This window comes from Mus musculus, chromosome 14 (genome assembly GCF_000001635.26).
Source record: "Mus musculus strain C57BL/6J chromosome 14, GRCm38.p6 C57BL/6J".
Classification (NCBI taxonomy): Eukaryota; Metazoa; Chordata; class Mammalia; order Rodentia; family Muridae; genus Mus; species Mus musculus.
The window spans coordinates 122,629,954-122,652,380 of NC_000080.6; the positions used below are offsets into that span (position 1 = coordinate 122,629,954).

General features: G+C 40.4%; 2 protein-coding genes across 7 annotated transcripts in view; both read left to right on the plus strand.

Annotated features, from left to right (window-relative positions):
* The window catches only part of Pcca (propionyl-Coenzyme A carboxylase, alpha polypeptide), a 405,580-nt gene that overhangs the window by 145,589 nt on the left and 237,564 nt on the right, over positions 1-22,427 (plus strand). For all 6 annotated transcript variants that reach the window (NR_153443.1, XR_383133.3, XM_006518432.3 and 3 more), the window contains exons 8-9: positions 8,428-8,464; positions 20,299-20,377. Coding sequence is in view for 4 of the 6 variants with exons in the window: in XM_006518432.3 (XP_006518495.1) it covers positions 8,428-8,464; positions 20,299-20,377 (116 nt within the window). In the remaining 2 variants the exon portion in view is untranslated. The remainder of the gene's footprint in view (positions 1-8,427; positions 8,465-20,298; positions 20,378-22,427) is intronic.
* Positions 532-4,085, plus strand: Gm46487 (predicted gene, 46487). Its single transcript, XM_017316344.1, has 2 exons — positions 532-3,242; positions 3,348-4,085. The coding sequence occupies exons 1-2, from the start codon at positions 1,781-1,783 to the stop codon at positions 3,473-3,475; spliced, it is 1,590 nt and encodes a 529-aa protein (XP_017171833.1). The 5' UTR covers positions 532-1,780; the 3' UTR covers positions 3,476-4,085.

Below are 22,427 nucleotides of genomic sequence, written 5' to 3' on the forward strand. Positions count from 1 at the left end.
TACACTATGGTAGAGTCTTCTTCCAGCCTGACCTTGAGCAATTGGAAACTTAATAGCTGAAGTCTTTCCTGAGTCCATCATCAATGGGAAGTTTTGCCTTACTCTATTTATTATTTGAATTACTTCCCTCTGGCCTTCCCATCTTGCTTGAGGGATTGCAGTCAGGTGGCACCATGTCCCAGTACTTGCCTTCATGTGTGAATGTAGAATAGTTTAGAAATTACTCTTTGTATACAGATATAATGCATGGTGTAAAGCAAGCCCTTCCACACAAAGCAAACCTCTTTCAGCCCCTACAAAAGGTAGCCAGAGTGAGGCCCCCCATTTCCTTGCTTTTCAAATGAAGTTAGATTTCTTTCTTTCTTTCTTTCTTTCTTTCTTTCTTTCTTTCTTTCTTTCTTTCTTTCTTTCTTTCTTTCTTTCTCTGTCTGTCCCTCCTCCTCCTCCTCCTCCTCCTCCTCCTCCTCCTCCTCCTCCTCTTCTTCTTCTTCTTCTTCTTCTTCTTCTTCTTTTCTCTCTCTCTCCCCCTCTCTCTCTTTCTCTCTCTCTTTCAATTTCATTTTATGATTATGGATTTTTTTGCCTGCATGCATGTCTGTGCACTATAGTGCATGCCTGGGGGACAAAAGAGAACACCAGATTCCTTGTAGCTAAAGGTTTCATATGGCTGTAAGCCCCCATGAAGGTGCTAGAAATCAGACTCAGGTAATCTGAAAGATCAACCATCTCTTTAGCCCTTTGCTGAGTTTACCATCACCTGTGGGTACCCTTGGTTACTCAGTAACCTCAGGTAAGTTGAGGATCCTTACTTCTTTCAGAGGCTCCCACAATCAGTGGTCCCCTGTGCTGTCATTTCCGAAGCATGCAAGACTTGTTGGCATCTATGTTTGAGTTTCAGAGCCTATCACCACATTTCCTCTTTATTACCTGCATGGAATACACACAACATTGCTAGCTACTTTGTAGCATATCTAAGGAGTTGCTGCTCTCCCAGCCTGTAAGTTCCATGAAAGCTTGGATGGTTCAGGGCCTTGCATGTGGCCAGTCTTAGTAACAGCTGACTTGAAAGAGAAGAGAGTTTCTCTCTGAGCAGAGGCAACTGCATCAGGATAGACAAAGACTGAGACAGCTTGAGGTTTGGAGTGAGGCTGCAGGGCTAGGTGGGATAGACTAGGGTTGGTACTGGTGGCTTGGGCAGGCATGACAAAGCACTGACACCAAGTTAAGGAGACTGTGCTTGCTATAAGGTAATGGATGTCATGGGAAATTTTAAGTGGATTTAAAGAAAACTTTCTCTTTTTCTTCTTTCTTTTTGATTTATTTTGAACTTTTGAAACGTGGTCTGGCTTTGAGTCCCCTGCCTCAGCCTCTTGTGCATACTTACAGGCATGAACCACCATACCTGGTTTCTCATTTGTTTTGATAAAATGTATTGCCTTGACAACTGTTACATAATTAAACACATACACACACACACACACACACACACACACACACACACACACAAAACCCTAAGCGAGGCAGAGGGTTTAAACAATGAAAGTATTATGGAGAGTGGAATCATAGTCTTTCCTTGGGACATAAAGCATTAAGTTGAAGTCCCCATCCCCACAGCTTATGGCAGGGCTACTGAATCTTTAAATATCTGTATAGGCACTCATATCTGTACCTTCAGAAACAGTCAAGCCACACTGAGCATGCTGCTGCTGTGTGTATTGTGTGTGTCCTGAATATCTTTGGGTGGGTTTAAGAATTGTCCTCTGGAAGCCCAGCCCAGTTCATGATCTTCTTTCTTTATTGGATCCAGGTCATTGAGTTTCTGGGCTGTATCACATGGTTTCTGGGCTGTATCACAGAGATTCTGGGCTGTATCACACGGTTTCTGGGCTGTATCACAGGTTTTCTGGGCTGTATCACATGGTTTCTGGGCTGTATCACAGGTTTTCTGGACTGTGTCACAGGGTTTCTGGGCTGTATCACATGGTTTCTGGACTGTATCACACGGTTTCTGGGCTGTATCACAGGGTTTCTGGGTTGTATCACAGGGTTTCTGGGCTGTATCACATGGTTTCTGGGCTGTATCACATGGTTTCTGGGCTGTATCACAGAGATTCTGGGCTGTATCACATGGTTTCTGGGCTGTATCACGGGTTTTCTGGGCTGTATCACATGGTTTCTGGGCTGTATCACAGGTTTTCTGGGCTGTGTCACAGGGTTTCTGGGCTGTGTCACAGGGTTTCTGGGCTGTGTCACAGGGTTTCTGGGCTGTATCACAGGGTTTCTGGGCTGTATCACAGGGTTTCTGGGCTGTATCACAGGTTTTCTGGACTGTGTCACAGGGTTTCTGGGCTGTATCACATGGTTTCTGGACTGTATCACAGGGTTTCTGGGCTGTATCACATGGTTTCTGGGCTGTATCACAGGTTTTCTGGGCTGTGTCACAGGGTTTCTGGGCTGTATCACATGGTTTCTGGGCTGTATCACAGGGTTTCTGGGCTGTATCACATGGTTTCTGGACTGTATCACAGAGATTCTGGGCTGTATCACATGGTTTCTGGGCTGTATCACAGGTTTTCTGGGCTGTGTCACAGGGTTTCTGGGCTGTATCACATGGTTTCTGGACTGTATCACACGGTTTCTGGGCTGTATCACAGGGTTTCTGGGCTGTATCACAGGTTTTCTGGACTGTGTCACAGGGTTTCTGGGCTGTGTCACAGGGTTTCTGGGCTGTATCACAGGTTTTCTGGGCTGTGTCACAGGGTTTCTGGGCTGTGTCACAGGGTTTCTGGGCTGTATCACAGGGTTTCTGGGCTGTATCACAGGTTTTCTGGACTGTGTCACAGGGTTTCTGGGCTGTATCACATGGTTTCTGGACTGTATCACAGAGATTTTGGGCTGTATCACTTGGTTTCTGGGCTGTATCACAGGTTTTCTGGGCTGTGTCACAGGGTTTCTGGGCTGTATCACATGGTTTCTGGGCTGTATCACATGGTTTCTGGGCTGTATCACGGGTTTTCTGGGCTGTATCACATGGTTTCTGGGCTGTGTCACAGGGTTTCTGGGCTGTGTCACAGGGTTTCTGGGCTGTGTCACAGGGTTTCTGGGCTGTGTCACAGGGTTTCTGGGCTGTGTCACAGAGATTCTGGGCTGTATCACATGGTTTCTGGGCTGTATCACGGGTTTTCTGGGCTGTGTCACAGAGATTCTGGGCTGTATCACATGGTTTCTGGGCTGTATCACAGGTTTTCTGGGCTGTGTCACAGGGTTTCTGGGCTGTGTCACAGGGTTTCTGGGCTGTATCACAGAGATTCTGGGCTGTATCACATGGTTTCTGGGCTGTATCACAGGGTTTCTGGGCTGTGTCACAGGGTTTCTGGGCTGTATCACAGAAGGCCAAGACAGGGATGGCCATGTCTTCTATCCTAATGTGTCTTCTGTCCCTCTCTATTTCTGGAACACAATAAGTTCCTTTTAAGTTGGAGTCCACTGTATGCTGGTTCTCTGTTGAACTTCCTCTCTTTTTGTTTTCCACAACACTGAGCTTTTTGTTTGTTTGCATCCATATAAGTAATGATCATATATTTAAACAGCTATACAATCTACATTTATATAAATCAATCAAAAGAAAAACAAGGGGCACCAATCCACCTGCCTCTGCCTCCTAAGTGCTGGGGTCAAAGGTGTGCGCCACCACTGCCCAGTTAAGTTAGAAATTATTAACCAGAAATTATTTTGTTCCTCACACATACTTTTTTCCTTGGCTGTTAACAATTTTTTCGATTTACTATTTTTTATTTCATATTTTTTTATTTACATTTCAAATGTTATCCCCTTTCCTTGTTTCCCCTCTGAACCCTGCCCCCCCCCCATCCCATTCTCCCTCATCAGCCCACCAACTGCTATTTCCCTGTCCTGGCATTCACCTACACTGTGGCATTGAGCCTTCTCAGGAACAAGGGCCTCTCCTCCCATTGATTTCCAACAAGGCCACCCTCTGCCACATGTGCAGCTGGCGACATGGTCCCTCCATGTAAAATGGCAACCAACAAATTGGGAAAAAATCTTTACCAACCCTATATCCAATAGAGGAATAATATATACAAAGAACTCAAGAAGTTAGACTCTAGAGAACAAAATAACCCTATTAAAAATGGGGTACAGAGCTAAACAAAGAATTCTCAACTGATGAATGCCGAATGGCTGAAAAGCACCTGAAAAAATGTTCAACATCCTTAGTCATCAGGGAAATGCAAATCAAAACAACCCTGAGATTCCACCTCACACCAGTCAGAATGGCTAAGATCAAAAACTCAGGTGACAGTAGATGCTGGAGAGCATGTGGAGAAAGAGGGACACTCCTCCATTGTTGGTGGGATTGCAAGCTGGTACAACCACTCTGGAAATCAGTTTGGTGGTTCCTCAGAAAATTGGACATAATACTAACAGAGGACCCAGCTATACCATTCCTGGTCATATACCTAGAAGATGCTCCAACATGTAATAAGGACACATGCTCCACTATGTTCATAGCAGCCTTATTTATAATAGCCAGGAGCTGGGAAGAACCCAGATATCCCTCAACAGAGGAATGGATACAGAAAATGTGGTACATTTACACACCGGAATACTACTCAGCTATTGAAAACAATGACTTCATGAAATTCTTAGGCAAATGGATGGAACTGAAAAATATCATCCTGAGTGAGGTAACCCAATCACAAAAGAACACACATGGTATACACTCACTGATAAGTAGATATTAGCCCAGAAGCTCAGAATATCCAAGATACAATTCACAGACTAAATGAAGCTCAAGAAGAAGGAAAACCAAAGTATGGACTCTTTGGTTCTTCTTACAGGGGGGAACAAAATACCCATGAGAGGAGATACAGAGACAAAGTGTGGAGCAGAGACTGAAGGAAAGCCCATCCAGAGAGTGCCCCACCCAAGGATCCATCCCATACAGTCACCAAACCCAGACAGTATTGTGGATGCCAACAAGTGCTTGCTGACAGGAGCCTGATATAGCTTTCTCCTGAGAGGCTCTGCCAGTTCCTGACAAATAAAGAGGTGGATACTCACATCCATCCATTGGACTGAGAACAGGGTCCCCAATGAAGAAGCTAGAGAAAGGACTGAAGGAGCTGAAGGAGCTGAAGGAGCTTGCAGCCCCATAGGAGGAACAACAAGATGAACCAACCAGTACCCTCAGAGCTCCCAATGACTAAACTACCAACCAAAGAGTACATATGGAGGGACCCATGGCCCCAGCTGCATAGTTTTTTAAAAAAAGATTTATTTATTTACTTTATGTATATGAGTACACTGTAGCTGTCTTCAGACACACCAGAAGAGGGCATCGGATCCCAGTACAGATGGCTGTGAGCTACTGTGTGGTTGCTGGGAATTGAATTCAAGACGTATGGAAGAGCAGTCAGTGCTCTTAACCACTGAGCCATCTCTCCAGCCCAACCCGGCTTTTTTAATCTGTGGTTTTCAATTTTACTTCAGGAGGGTCCTTTTCCGATTACCTAAAGCAAGTTTCCTCTTATTCTCTGCTGTTGCCATGAAGTGTTCACATCACTTCTCAGGTGACTTGCTTGTCCACTTGACTTTCTGTTTCTCTTCATGGGCTAGGACTCTAGAAGGATAAAAGGCCAGATTGTATACACGATTGTATACACTGTTGCTAGAAAATATTTATCGGCTTAGTGTCTTAAAACACATGGATCATCATTCTTTTAAATGGGTAGAGTCACTGAGCCATCTGTATGCTAGTCCTTTGTTGAAGGCCCATTAAATTGTTTTCCAGATGTTTTACTTATCAAAACAGCACAATTGAAAATAACAAACTCCTTGTAAGTTTTTGTTGATACATGTGAGAGAGTCATCCATAGGATAACTTTCTACAACCAAAGGCTGTGGAGGAAGGGACACAGGCTCTCCATGTTTGATAAATGCAGCTATTTGCACAAAGGCTATGTGTGTGTCTTGACCGAAGTGTGAAGTGCTGCTCAGGCTTGTTCCTGTGTTCACACTTGAGTGGGATGTCCTGTGTCAGCCTACTGCTAGGGCGAAAGCTGAGGGTGGATGTGTTTTATATTTCTCTTTAGATTTATTTGTTTTTTGTTTGTTTTTACTGGACTTAAATTATCTGTTGTTCTGAATAGACTTTCCAAAGCTTTATTACATGTTTTTTTTCCTATCCATAACCCCATAAGGAGGGTCTATGCACCATATGTTAGTGCTATTGATTTAGGAGCTATTTAGAGTTTTTAATCTTTATGTATCCCATAATAAAACTAGATGTGTCACATGTGTTTAGTTTATTTTCAAAAACAATAATATGTGTTTTGTAATGTCTAATACGTAATAGATCCTCAATGAATTTTTTGGCTCAGTGAATGACAAATGAAAAATTAATTTTTAAGGCAATTTGATTTTATCTGAAAAATCTTTGTCATAGAAATTCATTTTCATGGTAGGAAAACTTATACCTTCGTCAAAAGTTAACATTGTGTTGTGGGAGATCAGGAATTTTGAGAAGTTTTGCTGTAGATAAATACAAATTCTCTTTACATATAAAGCATAACGTGTGTGTGTCATGTGGATACATAAATATGTCACAACCAGAAGTAGATTTTGAGCACTGTTGGCTTCCCTGGGCCCCAGACTTTGTAGGTTGTAGTTGAATTTCTTTGAGACGTCTTTGGCAAACACACCCTTCCACATTGAATGAAATGTTAAAAGTTTCCTTCTAGCTGATTATAACCGGGTCCTCACCAGTCCTCACTCTTCCTGTATGTTGTTCAAGAGGCACTAATTGTTCGATTTGGCAGGTTTAACACTTCCTGACAGAGGCTATTAAAGGCAAGTATTCTCCAATAACTGTCACCGGCTGGAACAAAGAGCCTTCCAACTCAATGTGTGGAAGCCATGACATTCTTAAATGACCCGTTTCATAGATTTTTTTTAAAATTTTATCTTTTTAAACTAAAATTTGGAGATGCAGGGTTGGTGCAAGCATCAAGGTATAGAAAGCGAGTAAAGCTTGATTTTGGGGCAGGGAGCAAGACAGAGCTTTATCTCTGACTTGAAAACAATTGTTATTTGGAAAATCTCATTAGCAGATGTGACTGCTTGGAGTAAAAAAAGACTTAAAACTGGTGTCGCTTTCAGGATTGCTTTGAACTTAACAAGCACCTATTTGTGGAGCAGACTGGCTAATGAAAGGAAATTAAATTTTTCTGACAACTTCCCGTTCCAGCCTCCTTATTCAGGGATGCTGTTGGGTACTGAAGACTTTTAAGGAAGAATTTCTTTTCTTTTTCTAAAAACTGGACATAAATGAAGCAGTTATTTTCCCCTAGTCCCAGTTTGGGGATTGGGGAGTCTACTGTGATTGCTCTTCATTTTAAATGTAGTAATTTAAGAGCTTTAAAAATGCCAGGCTTCCCTTGAATGCCTTGAAATTGTGGAAAAATTCCTGCATATTTATCAACTGGTGGTTCTAGAACATTGCTGGTGGTGCATATAGTGCCACTGGATTAGAAAAATTAATTGAATTGAGAAAGTGGCTTCAGAGTTCTTGTCATTATGTCGAAAATTTGTGCATAGAGTTTGCACAGTGTATATCAGGTGAATGGCTTTGGCTGGGGCAGTTTGTTGAAGCGGTTTTAAGTGTTACTGCTGACAAATGGCGGGGACGGATGCACTTGTGAGTCGGTAACGCAGGCCTGTCTTGGACCTCAGGGAGGAGTCCTTACCTTGTTCTTCGGAGTTTCACTGAACTTTAATTTATGTGCCTAGTACAACTGTAAAGATAAAATATGTACCTGAAGAATTGGTTAAGAAAATATAATGGAAATCACAAGGTTTCTTCTTTTTTTTCTTTTTCTTTCCTCCCTTCCTTTCTTTCTTCTTTTTTTTCCTTTTTTTTTTAAACAATTGCTAATTCTTACAGATACTGGAAATTTACTTATTTCTAGAAAATTGATAGAGCTCCTCCCAAACAATAGACAATCAACTCCCCCTGCTGACAGAATCTAGGAAAACACAGTGTGTAAATAGACAAGGGGGCTGCAGACAAGCTTTAATGATCTGATTTACAATTCAGTATTGATTGTAAACATCTAAAATCTGCCATTAAATCCCAGCAACTGCACCGAATCATTGGCAATTCTGGTCATGTTTCCTGCCAGCTCATTTCAAACTGCTTTGAGTTTCTTAATATAATAACGACGAAGGAGAATTTACATTCCACTTATGGTATTAATTTTACATTTCTCTGAATGAAAAGGGTTAGAAGGTTGTAAAATTGAACATTAAATGAATCAGAGGAGACAGTAGTGCAATATATGACTGCCCTAAAGACATTGTGCAATGTCTCATGGGATTAATGTTGAGTCTCATTTCCTGCCTTTACAGGATGCAGATGAAGCTGTCAGAATTGCAAGGGAAATTGGTAAGTCCTTAAATTAACTTTGGTAGTGTTTCTGTGTCTTTCAGCAGATACGGTTGAGCAAACGTGTAATAAGTAATTCCCATAGAGCAAATAATATTTTAATAGTTTTTGGTTTCTATTACTTGTGGCTCTAGAATTTATCAGTTGAATTACCATATTCTCTTATTAAAGTAGGACTTGTAGTCACTTGATCTTAGTTTGGTTCTTTTATAAGATGAACTCACTAGCTAATTAAAACGAATAATTGTCTGAAGAGTCTTGAGGATTGGACACAGTTTGTATTTAGTTGTGTGTGAGCACTCGGCTGTGGTCTGTTGTAATGTGAAGGACACAGCACACAGGATTCAAATGAAGGTGCCCTTGACAAGCTTGTTCAAGTTCTTACCTTTTTCTAAAATGGAAAATATCAACTTAATAGCTTTGCTAGGAAAGAAAGATGCAGTAGAAAGTGGGAGGTGAGAGCTGGATAGGCTAAGCAAGTGAATATATATATATATATGAAGTTTCAAGTATATTCCTCTTGCTCATGAACACAGTTGTCTTCTGTAGTGTCTAAATGGAGAAAATAGGAAAAGAGAACAAAGCTTTGAAACCTATAATTTTGAGTCAGATCAATACATGTGTATACCTATGGAAAGCTGTGGCTAGGCAAGGGCCTCAGACAACACTTTCTGTCAGGCTTACAGCAACATCTTAAAACAATCTGTGCTGCTAGCTACATTGTTTCAGGAAGCCATATACTAATATTTTAGTAGTCCTGTTTTCTCAGTGTGGTTTGTTACTCAGAATTTTTGTCTATGATAGGAGAGCATTTGATTTGGCAAAGTTTGTATATTCCAAAGTGATCATGGACATTAAGATATTCTTGTAAATGAGACAAGCTAGCATAGAGTTCTTTGGTCTGGTGTTCTTGAGCTATCAGCTTCCTCAGCATGCTCTTCTGTGATTGGCTTGTTGTGTACTGCTTCTGTTGGGTATGGCTAAATTATTTTGGTTTTGGTCATTTAAGTCATATTAAGTGTTCTTTGTTGTTTGTTTTGAAAAACTGCCTTGGATATAAGGCCAGTACATATAAGATACTATTTTATCTGTCGAGAACATCTGTATTAATTACTTCCTCAGCGTTGCCAGCATCTTTAGAAGCTTTTCCCTATTGTACTAATTTCACAGTAAGACTTGGTAGGTTATATAATGCTGCTGTCTGTGGGTTAAATCATTGGTCCTTTTATTCCCCATGAAGCACTCAGCAGCTTCTAAGACTGTCCTAAAGTGGTTTAATTTTATTAATACACTTTTAAACTCAAATTGGGCTCTTTTTAGTCATAGCTTAGATATTACCACCTATCCAAGTCATCTATGAGAATATTTTGTAATAAATGATTGTCATATTTGGAGGAATTTTGGAAAGCAGGAGGGCTAGAGTCTACACTAGGATCATGTGCCTGTGACATGCTGTGAATTACACATCTTACACTCAAGAACACTTTCTTTGGTGACACAGTATTCAAGTCTGTGTGTGTGCACATGCGCGTGAGCCCTTTGGTGATGGATCAGGTTTTTCCTACTCTTATTGAGATATCTCACACTTATATTATGGTTTGGATGGCCATTGTAAGTTTACTTAAGGGTTAAAGTAGACCTTGAGTCCATGGGAAAATATATTCCCAAGTGTGAGCAACAGAATTATAAACATATATTTGAACCTATTTTATTTTTTGTTTGTTTTCTTTTGTAGTGTCATTTTCTGGATTTTCTTGTGTGATTTATGTTTCTGTTTCTGTTTTCTTTTTCCTCTTCTGTGTTGCTGGGGAATCAGGATCTAGAGCTTATTTTGCAAGGCCTACACACAGCCACAGAGCTGTGCTCCTCCACTCTGTGCACAGGTTGTTGCCTTTTCCCTCTTTTTTGTGCTATGTGGTAGAAACAAAATCTTTCTGTGCTCTCCCACTTTCAGGTCTGTGTTTCTTTTCTGGAAGCATTTATCTATACTGCCAGAGGTGGAAAGTAATTGTTGGCCACTGTTGTGTTTTTTACGTAACTGTAGCTTTTAGTTTGGAACATTTGTTTCCATGTACCATCTACTTCAGAAATGCCATTTTTTTTTATTATTGAAAAAATTTACTATAATTACAATTCAGATTTCATACATGGGTGTGTCCTTGATGATTCCCATCCCTTTCCTTCTATTTCTTCTAATTCTTCCCTTTCGCTCTCATTGTGAAATACATGCTTACAGTTGTGGCTATTAAATAGAAGCTTGCTAGTGTCCTGAGCAGACTGGAAGGAAGAGAAGTCATAAAATTTGAAGTGAAATGAAACACGGTAAAGAAGTTTTACAAGGCTTTAGGGATTTCCCTGAGAACCCTCCAGATCACACAGACACCTCCTGTGAATACCTTTTCTTACTGTGCTGTCATCCAGACACATTACAAAGTCACTTTTCTGTAATCTCTATTCAGTTTTCTCTGCCAAAGTAGTAGTGTTCTGTATTGGTTTATTGTACTTTATAATATATTTTGGTTATACCCTCATATATACAATATTGATTAGTTCTTACTTAAACAAAACATAATGATGATATTATAATTAATATTCACCATTAACAAATAAAGATTATATTTAATATCAAAATAGTATTAAATATACTCGTTGCACATATTTGTAACTGTGAATAAAAATAATTTTATTAAAATATAAATATATCAATACATAATAATTTATTTTTGTACATTTAAGGCAAACCGAGGAAAGACAAAATATATGCTTTCTTCACTCTTGTTTTAGTTTCAGTTTTCTATTTGGAGAACCTCATTCTTTTTTAAGGGCACAGTTGTTGCAGAAATGTAGCTAATGCATCATTGGACTGTGGCATTATTGGTTTGTGTACACTGAACCATCCTCACATTCTTGCACTGAATCCAACCTGGTCCTGGTGGAGAGTCTCTTTTTTTTTTTTTTTTTTTTAACCGTCTTTTTGTTGTTGTTGTTTTTTGTTTTTTGAGACAGGGTTTCTCTGTATAGCCCTGGCTGTCCTAGAATTCACTTTGTAGACCAGGCTGTCCTCCAACTCAGAAATTCGCCTGCCTCTGTCTCCCGATTGCTGGGATTAAAGGCGTGCACCACCACGCCCGGCTTATTAACCATCATTTTAATTTCCTTGACTATTACAAATCCTTTAAAGTTATTTCTATAGGTCATTATAGCATTATAGGTCATGTGTGTTTGGAACTTCTTTCTTTTACTTCCCAGGCTTTTGGAATATAAGTTTTTAAAAGTACTGTGTAATGATTCTCTGGGTTTTGTTGGAGAGAGAGAGGGGGGGGGGGATTCAGAGAGGGAGAGAAAGGAGGAGAGGGAGGGGAAACAGGGTCTCACTGTGTTCATTTCTAATTAGTGTCTTCTCTCCCTTTTTTTGTTCATTTGGCCATGAATTTGTTCATCTTATTTTTTTCAAATATCAGCTCTGTTTGATTGATTCTATGCTTCCTTTAGTCTCCATTCTATTAATTTTACCCTGATATTTATTATTTTTTAACTTATACTGCTTTGGGGTTTGAATTCTTGTCTTTCTAGGTCCTTGATCTATGTCATTAGGTTATTTGAGATTTTTTTCTAAGACTTTACTGAAAACTCTGACCTGCAAACTCAAGAGGAGATTTTCTGGGCTTCCTTAGCTGTATTTGAAAGGTTCTGCCAAGTTGTGTTTTCATTCCCTTTTAGAAACTTTGACCATTTCTTTCTGATTTCTTCAGTGATTCAAGGGTTAGATGCTCTATCTTCATGTGTTTTCATGGTTTCTGTAGATTTTCTCACTACTAGTTTCTAGTTTCATCACACTGATATTATAAGCCAGAAAAGATGATTCATTTGTTAAGACTTGGTTTGTTGCTGGCAATATAGTCTGTTTAGAGAAGATTCTATGGGCTGCCTAGAATAATATGTATTCTGTTTCTATTGAATGGAATATTCTGTATTTGTCTGTTTAAGCTCATTTGATCTATGATGTGACTTAAATCTGAGTATTCTTTGTTGAATATTTTGATGACTTAGAGATGAGAGTGAGGTATTGAAGTCAGCAACTCCTATTGTACAAGTACCTGTCTAGTGTTTGTGTTTGCTTGGGAGGTCAGGGGCCCATGTTTGGTGCATCCACAGTTGTAGATCTTCTTGACTCATCACTTCCTTTATTGGTATAGCATGAGCTTCTTTATCACCTTTGGCTAATTCTGGTCGGAAGTCTACTTATCATGTATCAGAATAGCTGGGCCACATTGTTTTGGTTTACATCAATAATAGAATTCTTTCTATCTGTTGACTCACAATCTTTGGAGGAGCCTTTAGCAGTAAAGTAAGTGTCTTGGAAGCAGCAGAAAGCTGGATCTAGTTATCTAGTTGGCCACTCTGTGTCTTTTTAATGGTGAGGTGAGGCCATTTATATTTAAAATTTTACTGAGAGGAATCAACTAATTCCTGTGATTTTTGTTGATTGAGTAGACTATTGTTTGTTCTTTACTTTGTCTTCATAGTGTATAAGGGCTTTGCTTGTTTCCTGGGTTGAGTAGTGAATTCTTTATAGCTCTCCTCTGCTTAGCTTTTCCTTTCAAGAAGCTCATTCTGTCCTGTGCTCTTGACGTTGATTCCTTTGATTAGTATTTTAAGCATCTTTGGTAGCATTGGCTTAGTGGTCTTGAATTGCTTCAGCTTATGCTTGTCTTGAAATGCCCTGTTTCTCTGTCAGGGTTAAACATAACATGGCTGGATAATAGCCATCTTGGCTGGCAGTTACTTACTTTTAGAACCTAATATTTATAGTCTCATATTTTTCTGACATTGAGGGCTACTACTGAGAGAGCTAATGGTATTTTGTGTTCTTGCTTTTGTAGGTGAACTGACATTTGCCCTTTAAAGCTTTTAATATTGTTTCAATGTTTTATATTTTGACATTTTGTATATAATATGTTGTAGAAAGGTTCTTGCCTTGTGGTGTCCATTTGGAGTACTAAATGGCTATTGCATTTGAATGTCAACAGTGTCTCGCTATATAGCTCTGGCTGGCCTGTAATTCACCATGTAGACTAGGCTGGCCTTGAGCTCACAGAGATTTGCCTTCTGCTACTATTACTGAGTTAAAAGGTGTCTTCTGCCATGGCCAGCTGAATGCGATTCTTGTCTGCTGTCATTTCATGCCTTTAGTGTTTATCTCAGCCCCCTCCTTATCCCGTGGATGTTTAGGTTTGTTCTGATCATAGTTCAGCATTCTTGGATCATGATGGACATACTCATTTATTTTATATTACTTATTGATGTTTGAATTTAGCATTTTGTAAGTCTTATCTTCTACCCCTAGTATTTTTTCTGCTTAGTTTAGTTTGTAATAGTGTCCACTGTTCCCCCTTTAAAATGTATTCATTTAAAATTCTATTTCCAACATTTCTCATTCTTTTGTTTTTGCAAAAAAACTCAGTTTCCTTGCTGAATTTTTTCTTCCATGTTGCTGATTAAAAACAAAACAAAACAAAACTTCTCTCTTAGTTAGCTTTTTCTTGCCGTGAAGAGATTCCTTGACCATGGAAACTCTTATAAAGGAAAACTTTTTAGCCTTGGCTGTCCTGAAACTTAACTCTGTAGACCAGGTTGGCCTTGAACTCACAGAAATCCATCTTCCTCTGTCTTCCAAGTGCAGGGATTAAAGGCATGTCCTACCACTGCCTGGCTAAAGGAAAACATTTAATTGGGGCAAAGGTTTAGTCCATTCGAGGCAGTTCATGGTGGGAAGCATGACAGCATTCAGGCAGACATGGTGCTATAGAGGTTGCTGACAATTCTACATCTGTATTTTCAGGCATCAGGAAGAGAGAGCCACTAGACCTAGCTGAAACTTCTGAAACCTCAAAGCCCAGTTAGTAACACATTTCCTCCAAGAAGGTCAAACCTACTCCAACACAAGGCCACACTTCCTAATTCTTTCATGTCATGTCCCTTCCTGTGAACTTATGGAGCTGTTTCATTCAAACTACCACAACTGCTGATTTCAATATCTGTTTTGCTGACTCTTCCCTCTCCATTGTCTTTCTAGATCCTCATTTAATTCATTTGCTTGTTTTTAATCCTCTGTTGTGTCACTGATCATTTTTACAAGATAAATTTTGAAATTTCCATCTGGTGGTGTACCTGATCCAGTGTCTTTGAGTTCGTTAGTCTGGGGCAGTCATGTGTCTTGCTTTCTTATGCTTGCTTATTTCCTGTACTGTGCTTTGTACATTAGCTGTTTGGCTCACTGTCTGGTTTTGGGAGAGATCTCTTTGAGCAGCCTGTTCTTTTTGGTTTTGTTTTGTTTTCCAAGACAAAGTGTATCTGTGTATCTCTGAGCATGTGGACCAGGCTGGCCTCTAAATGCTCTAAATGTTGGGTCATGTTCCCTGATGCTGAGATTACAGGCGCGTGCCCCACACCCGTGGGACAGACTGTTACGATTTTGGAAATCGCTTGTGGCTTCAGAAGGACTACACCAGGTCAAACAGTTCCACGTGAGGTTTATTGAGAAAGAGTGGGGCAAGGTAGTGGTGGAAAGAGAAGAGGGGAAGAGAGAGAGAGAGAGAGAGAGAGAGAGAGAGAGAGAGAGAGAGAGAGAGAGAGAGAAAATCGAAAGAAAATCGGGACCTTTCTTTAAATATGGATGATGATGTAGCATGGGTAAAGGTGGGAGGTGAGCCAAGTGGATTCTGGGAATATGGTGGCTGTTGCCTTGGCAACAGGTCTTAGGGTCCTGCCTATGTGATGTCACAGGTTTCAGAGGTCCTGATACCAACATGGAACATTCTGTTTTTATTTGTTTGTTTGTTTTTTCCCCCCTTTTTAAATTCACATTTTACATTCCGTCTGTAATTCCCTTCCCCCCCCCCCCCCGACTGCTCTTAAGGCTCAATTCATAGTTCACTTTTTCTGAAGTAGTGTTTCCCATTTGTCTGTTCATGAGCTATGCAGCTGATACAAGTCTTGCTTTTGTACAACTTCTTATTGCTCTTTGTCTGGTATCTCTTCATTTCCTTCATGGATTTCAAATACACTTTCTTTATTGTTCCCTTGGGATAAACCCCCCTTTCCTTATTCTGACTCTGGCCTCCATTGACTCACACAGAGGCAGCCTCTAGACTGCCTTCTTACCTAGAGGTTCAAGTCATGGTCATAAAAGTGGATTCATTGTACTGCTGTATACAGCAGGGCTTGGGTAGTCTAGCATTGTCTGGTTGATGCTGGAAAAGCAGAGGGCAGTGAGTGAAGGTTTGGTGCTTCCTGGATAGTGCCTGGTGTTAATTCCATCCTGGACATTCAAGCTGGATCCTGTTGTCAGTAGAGGACATCAGCAGTCACAGACTCATGCAGGATGTGGAAGTAAAGGCAGGTGACCTATACTGCTCTCTTCCTGGACCTCTCAGCTTCCCATTGGTACATGCCCCCCACTTTGAGATCAGATATTCTCCCTCCCAGTAGGTCCCAAAGGTGTATTTCTAAAGGGACTTCTAAATCCTGTTAAGGGCAGTCAAGACCAAGTATTATAATAAAAAAGTCACAATCTTTAAAAATGTCATAAAGGACAGGATCTCCTCCTCCCTCAAGGAAAAATAAACTGACTCTTTCCTAAAGAAAGGGCAGATTAACTATTTTACATTAAACAAGCAAAAAACAATCTGCAAAATGCAGTGTGTGACACTTGATTTCTCTGTAATTCTAACACGAGACTCCCCAGGGGTCTCCTTCCTGTCTGATCTTTTTCTCTTAAGGCTTTTGTTTTCTTGTCTGAGCCCCATTGTCCATTGTCAGGCTCCATTCTGTCCATCTAGTGATCTCTTCTCCCTGCAGTATCTTTTCTTTTCTTTTCCCTTTGAACCTTTCTTTAGGAAACAAAGACAAGTTTCCCAACTGTTTTAAAAAGATAACGTTCTTGCCCATCAGACTTACTTTGCTGGGCAAGATTACTGACCAGCACTACTAAATTTGGAACTGGTCATTTCCCAGGAAATATTTTGGGGATTTTTTTTAACTTTCCCTTTTCCATTAGTTGATATATTGGATCAAAATGTAGTTCAAGAAACTAAATCTAAGATATGTAATTTTAAAATGAATTATTAGTACCACCTATAGGGTTGCGGACCCCTTCAGCTCCTTGGGTGCTTTCTCTAGCTTCTCCATTGGGGGCCCTGTGTTCCATCCTATAGATGACTGTGAGCATCCACTTCTGTATTTGCCAGGCACTGGCATAGCCTCATATGAGACAGCTTTATCAGGGTCCCTTCATCAAAAACTTGCTGGCATATGCAATAGTGTCTCTAGCTGCATATGTAGCAGAAGATGGCCTAGTTGGCCATCACTGGGAAGAGAGGCCCCTTGGTATTGCAAACTTTATATGCCCCAGTACAGGGGAATGCCAGGGCCAAGAAGAGGGAGTGGGTGGGTAGGGGAGCAGGGCGCGGGGGTGGGGGGGGCTAATAGGGAACTTTGGGATAGCATTTGAAATTTGAAATGTATATATATATATATATAAAGAAAATATCTAATAAAAATGTGCAAAAAAAGAATTAGTACCTTATCCTTCAGGTATTTTTATCAGCTTTTAAGTTATCTGATAATTACTCCTCCTCCCCACTCTCCCATTCTTGGGTGGCATTTGCTGGGAGAGTCTGGTTATTTATCATGTTGTGTACAGGTAAATATCTTAGTATCAGTTAATCAAGTTGTTAGCACCCACAACTAAATGGGAAAGCTTCTAAGCTTCCAGAGTCTTTCTTATCTTCTATATCCAACACATGGTGTCTCAAACTGTAGAACAAACTGAAGTCTCTGTCTTTCTCTTTCGTGACTGGCCACATTCAGATGAGAGCTGTCTGCCACTTGGGCTCCTACAAAGGCCTTGCAGTCAGAGTTCCAGTTACTCCAGCTCATTCATTGCAGAGCAGCTGCAGTAATCATGGAAAGCGTTGGTAGATGACTTCTCCATGCAGAATTCGACCAGGGCTCATTCTTCCTCACTGAGTTTGCCTAGGCTCCACTCCTAGCATTTAAATTAACTTAAAATATCAATTGTTTAGAGAAGCAATTTCAAGGAAAGAGTAAAGCTGGCTCCTCTGAGGGGCATACTTCCCAGTTGTTATGTTACAAGAGTGCATATGTACTTGAGTGGACATGGCTTATGAGTAGAAACTGTGTAATTTCTTTTTGAAAGTATTCATTTACCCATAATTGTGCAGAAGGGACATAGGGACTCGACACCATGCTGCCCTGGGTGTGCTGGGGAGCTTCCATGTGGCTATGGAACACAGGGTCAGTTCCAGATGATCCAATGAGACAGCATCAAAGGTGAAAAGAAACCAGAGCAGCACGGAGGCCTGAGTCTGCGCTGTCTTTTCCCTGGACACAGTGTCCTGTGTGTGATTCCAGAACCAGGATGATGGACAGTCTCCTGTAGCCTGAGCTGTATAGGGAATTTTAAGCCAGCATGTCTCAGAAAACAAACAAACAAACAAACCCAAAAGAGTGTCTTTGTTTGTTTGTGTTTGTGACTCGCTTATGTCTGTATATGTAAGAAATGTAAAGTTACAAGTGATCTATTGGTATTGGAAGAGAAATTGCCTCGTTTAAAGTCTCAGATACTTTTTATTTGTTGTGATAAGGAAGGTAGTTCTGTTTCAAACACATGTCAACTGAAAATATAAATGTAAACAAATGCATTACAGACAAAAGCCAAACTCAGGAGTGAGTGCTTTAGTGGATTAGGAAATAAGAGATTGTTTGTGGAAACTCTGTATGTGGAGTAGACAACAGAGAGTTGCCAATGACTATCATTCTTGTTGGTAACTCCTAATTTTTCCAGTAATTCTGGCTTTTACTAAGTCCTTAGTTTTCTTTCCACTTCCAGTTCCAGGCACTGCATAACCTAATATGTCTAGAGTGGTAGGACACAGTGAGATAGTAGGAGAGGAACTAGGCTGCTTCATATTGTTATCATCTGTGTGCAAGACCCTTGTGTTATTTCAGAATGCAGCCAGAATTAATATCATCAACGTCTGCTAGTTTTTCCTCTTCCTTCCATCATTTTCTTTTCAAGAGGAATTAATTTTTTATTTATATATGTGCTTGTGTGAGTTTATGTGTACTACATGTGTGCAAGAGCCCTCTGCATCTAGAAGAGGGCATCAGATTCCCTGAACTGGAGTTACAGATGCTTGTAAGTATTCTAAAGCAGGTGCCAGGAACAGAACCCAGGTCCTTTGCAAGAGAAACACACTCTCTTAGCTGTTGAAACAGCTCTTCTGTTCTCTCCCAGGCTTTTCATATTCAGCTTTTTGCATTTTTATCAGGGACTCTTGACTTTCTGGATTGCAGGTATTCATAGGTCTAACAAGAGAGAGATTTTGGATAAGGATAAATTATCATGTTTTCAAACTAAAACATGATTGCATAGTTGAGGGTTCATAGCATACATATGGCCGAGAAGACAGATGATTTCCCACTGTTCAAAATGGAGGAGGATGGGAGGAGGATACACCCATCCCCTCAAACTTTCCTGTTGCAAGCATGAATAAGTATGGGTGGAATTGGTAAGCATGCTCTTTGATGGAGGGGTGGTGATGGATCACCTGTCTATACAAAGATTGCAGGTTATTGTAGATAGAATTTTTGTAGGCATGGCAGTTTTACATCACATTTCTTTACTCCTCCAAAGTAGAGGTATGCATACATACACATGCATATACACACATACATGAACACAGGCACACACACACACATATTTTACTGATTTCAACATGGGCACTTAAGGTGGCTGAAGCACTGAATGAGACAAATTCGGGGCTTGATGCTTGCTTACTGTGAGAGTGAAGGCTTAATGACTGCTTCTTTGCCGAGCAAACACAATAACAAATGCAATTACTTATGTGACTATTCTCACTGAGGTCCCAGAGAGTCATTAAGGAAGGAGACTTTCCTTTTTTGTTTTGTTTTGTTTTGTTTATTTTTATTTTGAGATAGGAACTGAGTAATGTAACTATGGCTGTCCTGGAACTCACTAGGCTGACCAGGCTGAACTTGAACTCACAGAGAGCTTCCTCTTTCTACCTCCGTAGTACCTGTACCATGCCTGGCCCAGACTGACTTTTCTGTCACATATGATGGAAGGGATTATAGAATGATAAAATGGTGGCTTTATCTCTTTTCATGAAACTGTAATTGAGATTAGCCTTTATCTGAGTCCTGACTTGGTACCTTCATGACAGCCTGTTGAGTATACACAGAAGTGCATGGCTTCTCGGTTGTGCAAGAGGACTCAGGCTCTTTGGGAAATAACTGTACTTGAATAACCCCCTACTCTGTCAGTTTTGCTGATAAAGGCTAAAGGCATTCTCTGTGACCTTTCATGTGAAAATACCCAGAGTTCCTGCAAATGAGAGAGAAATTGACGTGTAATGCATGCAAGTGGCAGTTTTCAGAATCACAAATGTGTATGTGCATATATGCACATGTTTGCCTGCTATCTAAACTGCTTTTTAAATATAAAAAGTTTATATAGTTCTGATTTTGGAGTTGTCTGTCATATTTTTTAAGCTTTTATTTCATTACTTGGAAAGTATATTTTTTGATACAAATGCTCTATTCTTTTAAAATGCTTATTCATTTAGATATGTAAGGCCATTACATTGGTTGTGTTTCTGTAACTCTAAGGAATGGAACTTTTAAATAAATTATTGTCATCTGTGTTACAGAACATGTGGTCAGTTGTCATGTTCATACATCCACATGATCAAAGTCTGAGCGTCTGTCTCACTCTTCCCTGCTGTTAGGCTACCCTGTGATGATCAAGGCCTCAGCAGGCGGTGGTGGGAAAGGCATGCGCATCGCCTGGGATGACGAAGAGACCAGGTGAGAGGCTGCCTGACATGCACTTTTGATGAAAATTGCAGTTACCAGAGTTTTATTAAACTGACAGGTAAACAGATACCCAATGCATAATGGAATAATTACAGTGACCATCTAATCTTTACTTTTTGGATGAGAGTGAAATTGATACTATGCAGAAATCTTCCTTCTGTATATTTTGAAGATAATTACCCTACCACAGAAAGGTTATTTAAAACAAATTTTTATTTTACATTGGTAAAAGGTTTTGTTTTTATAGTGTGTTTTTAAGAAATTAGAGTTGTTCTGTTTTCTATGCAGAATTACTAATATCTGGCCATATAATTTACAGTGTTATCTAAGGATTGAACCAAGTTTATTTAATCCCAGTGGATAATTACTTTGATAATTTTTAGTGTGTAGAATACCATTTTCCATCTAAGTTTGAAATCACTGTATGTCTTTTATACATAATACATTCTTCTATAAATTTAGAAAACTTACTATTTTTTTATTAATTTCAGAAGTCAAAGTACTCTGTGTTATTTAGTAAAGCTTTGGCCCTCCACATGCACAGTCGGCGTAATCTCTTCATGCACCTCCCCAGCAGCTGGAGTTTCCCTACCCGTGGCATCTTCTGTCGAGCTTACCTGAGCTTGGTGCTTTGGAAACGTTTTGATAAGTCCTTTGCTAAGGAGTTCCTGGAGAACCACAGGTCTCCAGTGGCTCAGAGATCACAGCTAGAGCAATAAGCTCTGGGGCGGAACTTCCTTTCCATGAACAGCATTCATTGTCAGGCAGGGTGGGTTGTTGAGCTTGTCCTGAGCTTTGCCTTTGAACTCATCCCGTTGGGCCTTGCCCCACAGACTTCTTCACCAGGGCTGTGCCTTTCTTGGGCAACTATCATCTTGTCATTCTTGCAGAGGTAAATATTTTTTCAGAAATCTAATGTATGGTGACATGGCCATTAGAAAAGAGACTGCCCAATGCAGCTAAGTCTAGTAAAACCTGTTTAAATTCTTCCTGCTCCCACAGTGCTGTCTTTCCATTCATCCTAGCCATCCATAGCTCTGGAACCCAGGGACCTTTCCGAGGCATACAATTTATATTTTTGGTTCTTGGTTTGGATTTATAAAATGATTAAGTGTTTATGTAAATAAGTGGATACAACACAACTCTGTTTTACTTGAAAGGTCCTGGGAAATGCTAAAAGGCAAAGGTTCCAGCTATAGACTAGAAGTTACAATAGGTGTGGGCTTCTTCTGTCTTTAAAGTATGATCTCTGAAGGGTTGGCACAGTGGCTAAGAGCATGTGCTGCTCTTGCAAAGGACCTGGGTGTGGTCCCCAGCACACACACAGTGGTTCACAAATGTAACTCTAGTTCTTAGATCAGTTATTTCAAATACAAGTGGAAGGTCTCCTCACACCCCACCCCACCCTACCCCCACTCAGTATCAGAAGTACCACAGTTTCTCCTGCACTGGTATGTATTGATTATCTGGGAGCCCATGCTTCTGAACGTGAGTGCAGGGTGTGAGCTGTGACTGTACTACATCTCTAGTAAGGGGCAAGGCGAGGTTCTCAGAGCAGCACAGATAGCTGGAAACATGCTCTTTTATCTCTTGGCAGATAGTCTGCTATATACAGTTTCTTCACAGGAAGGGTGGATAAGAATGCTAATAACAACTGAGTGCTTTGGTGAGAGAGGTTGTGGCAGTTTGGATATCCTTGGCTCAGGGAATGGCACTAATAGTAGGAGTGGCCTTGTTGGAGGAAGTGTGTCACTGTGGGGGTAAACCTGGAAACTCTCCTCCTGGCTGCCTGAAAACAGTCTGCTCCTGGCTTCCTTTGGATGAAGATGTAGAACTTTCATCTCCTCTAGTGCCATAGCTGCTTGGATGCTGCCATGCTTTCTACCATGATGATAATGGACTGAACTTCAGAACCTGAAGGCAATCCAATTAAATGTTGTCCTTTATAAGTGTTGCCTTGGTCATGGTGTCTCTTCTCAGCAATGGAAATGCTAACTAAGACAGACATTGTTACCAGAAATGGAGTATCCAAGGCAACTTC

Excerpts from the sequence above, each read along its gene's own strand:
- Gm46487 (XM_017316344.1), top strand. The coding sequence starts at position 1,781 with ATGATCTTCTTTCTTTATTGGATCCAGGTCATTGAGTTTCTGGGCTGT. Across the intron at positions 3,243-3,347 it reads GTTTCTGGGCTGTATCACAG|GGTTTCTGGGCTGTGTCACA; the intron begins GTTTTCTGGGCT and ends GCTGTATCACAG.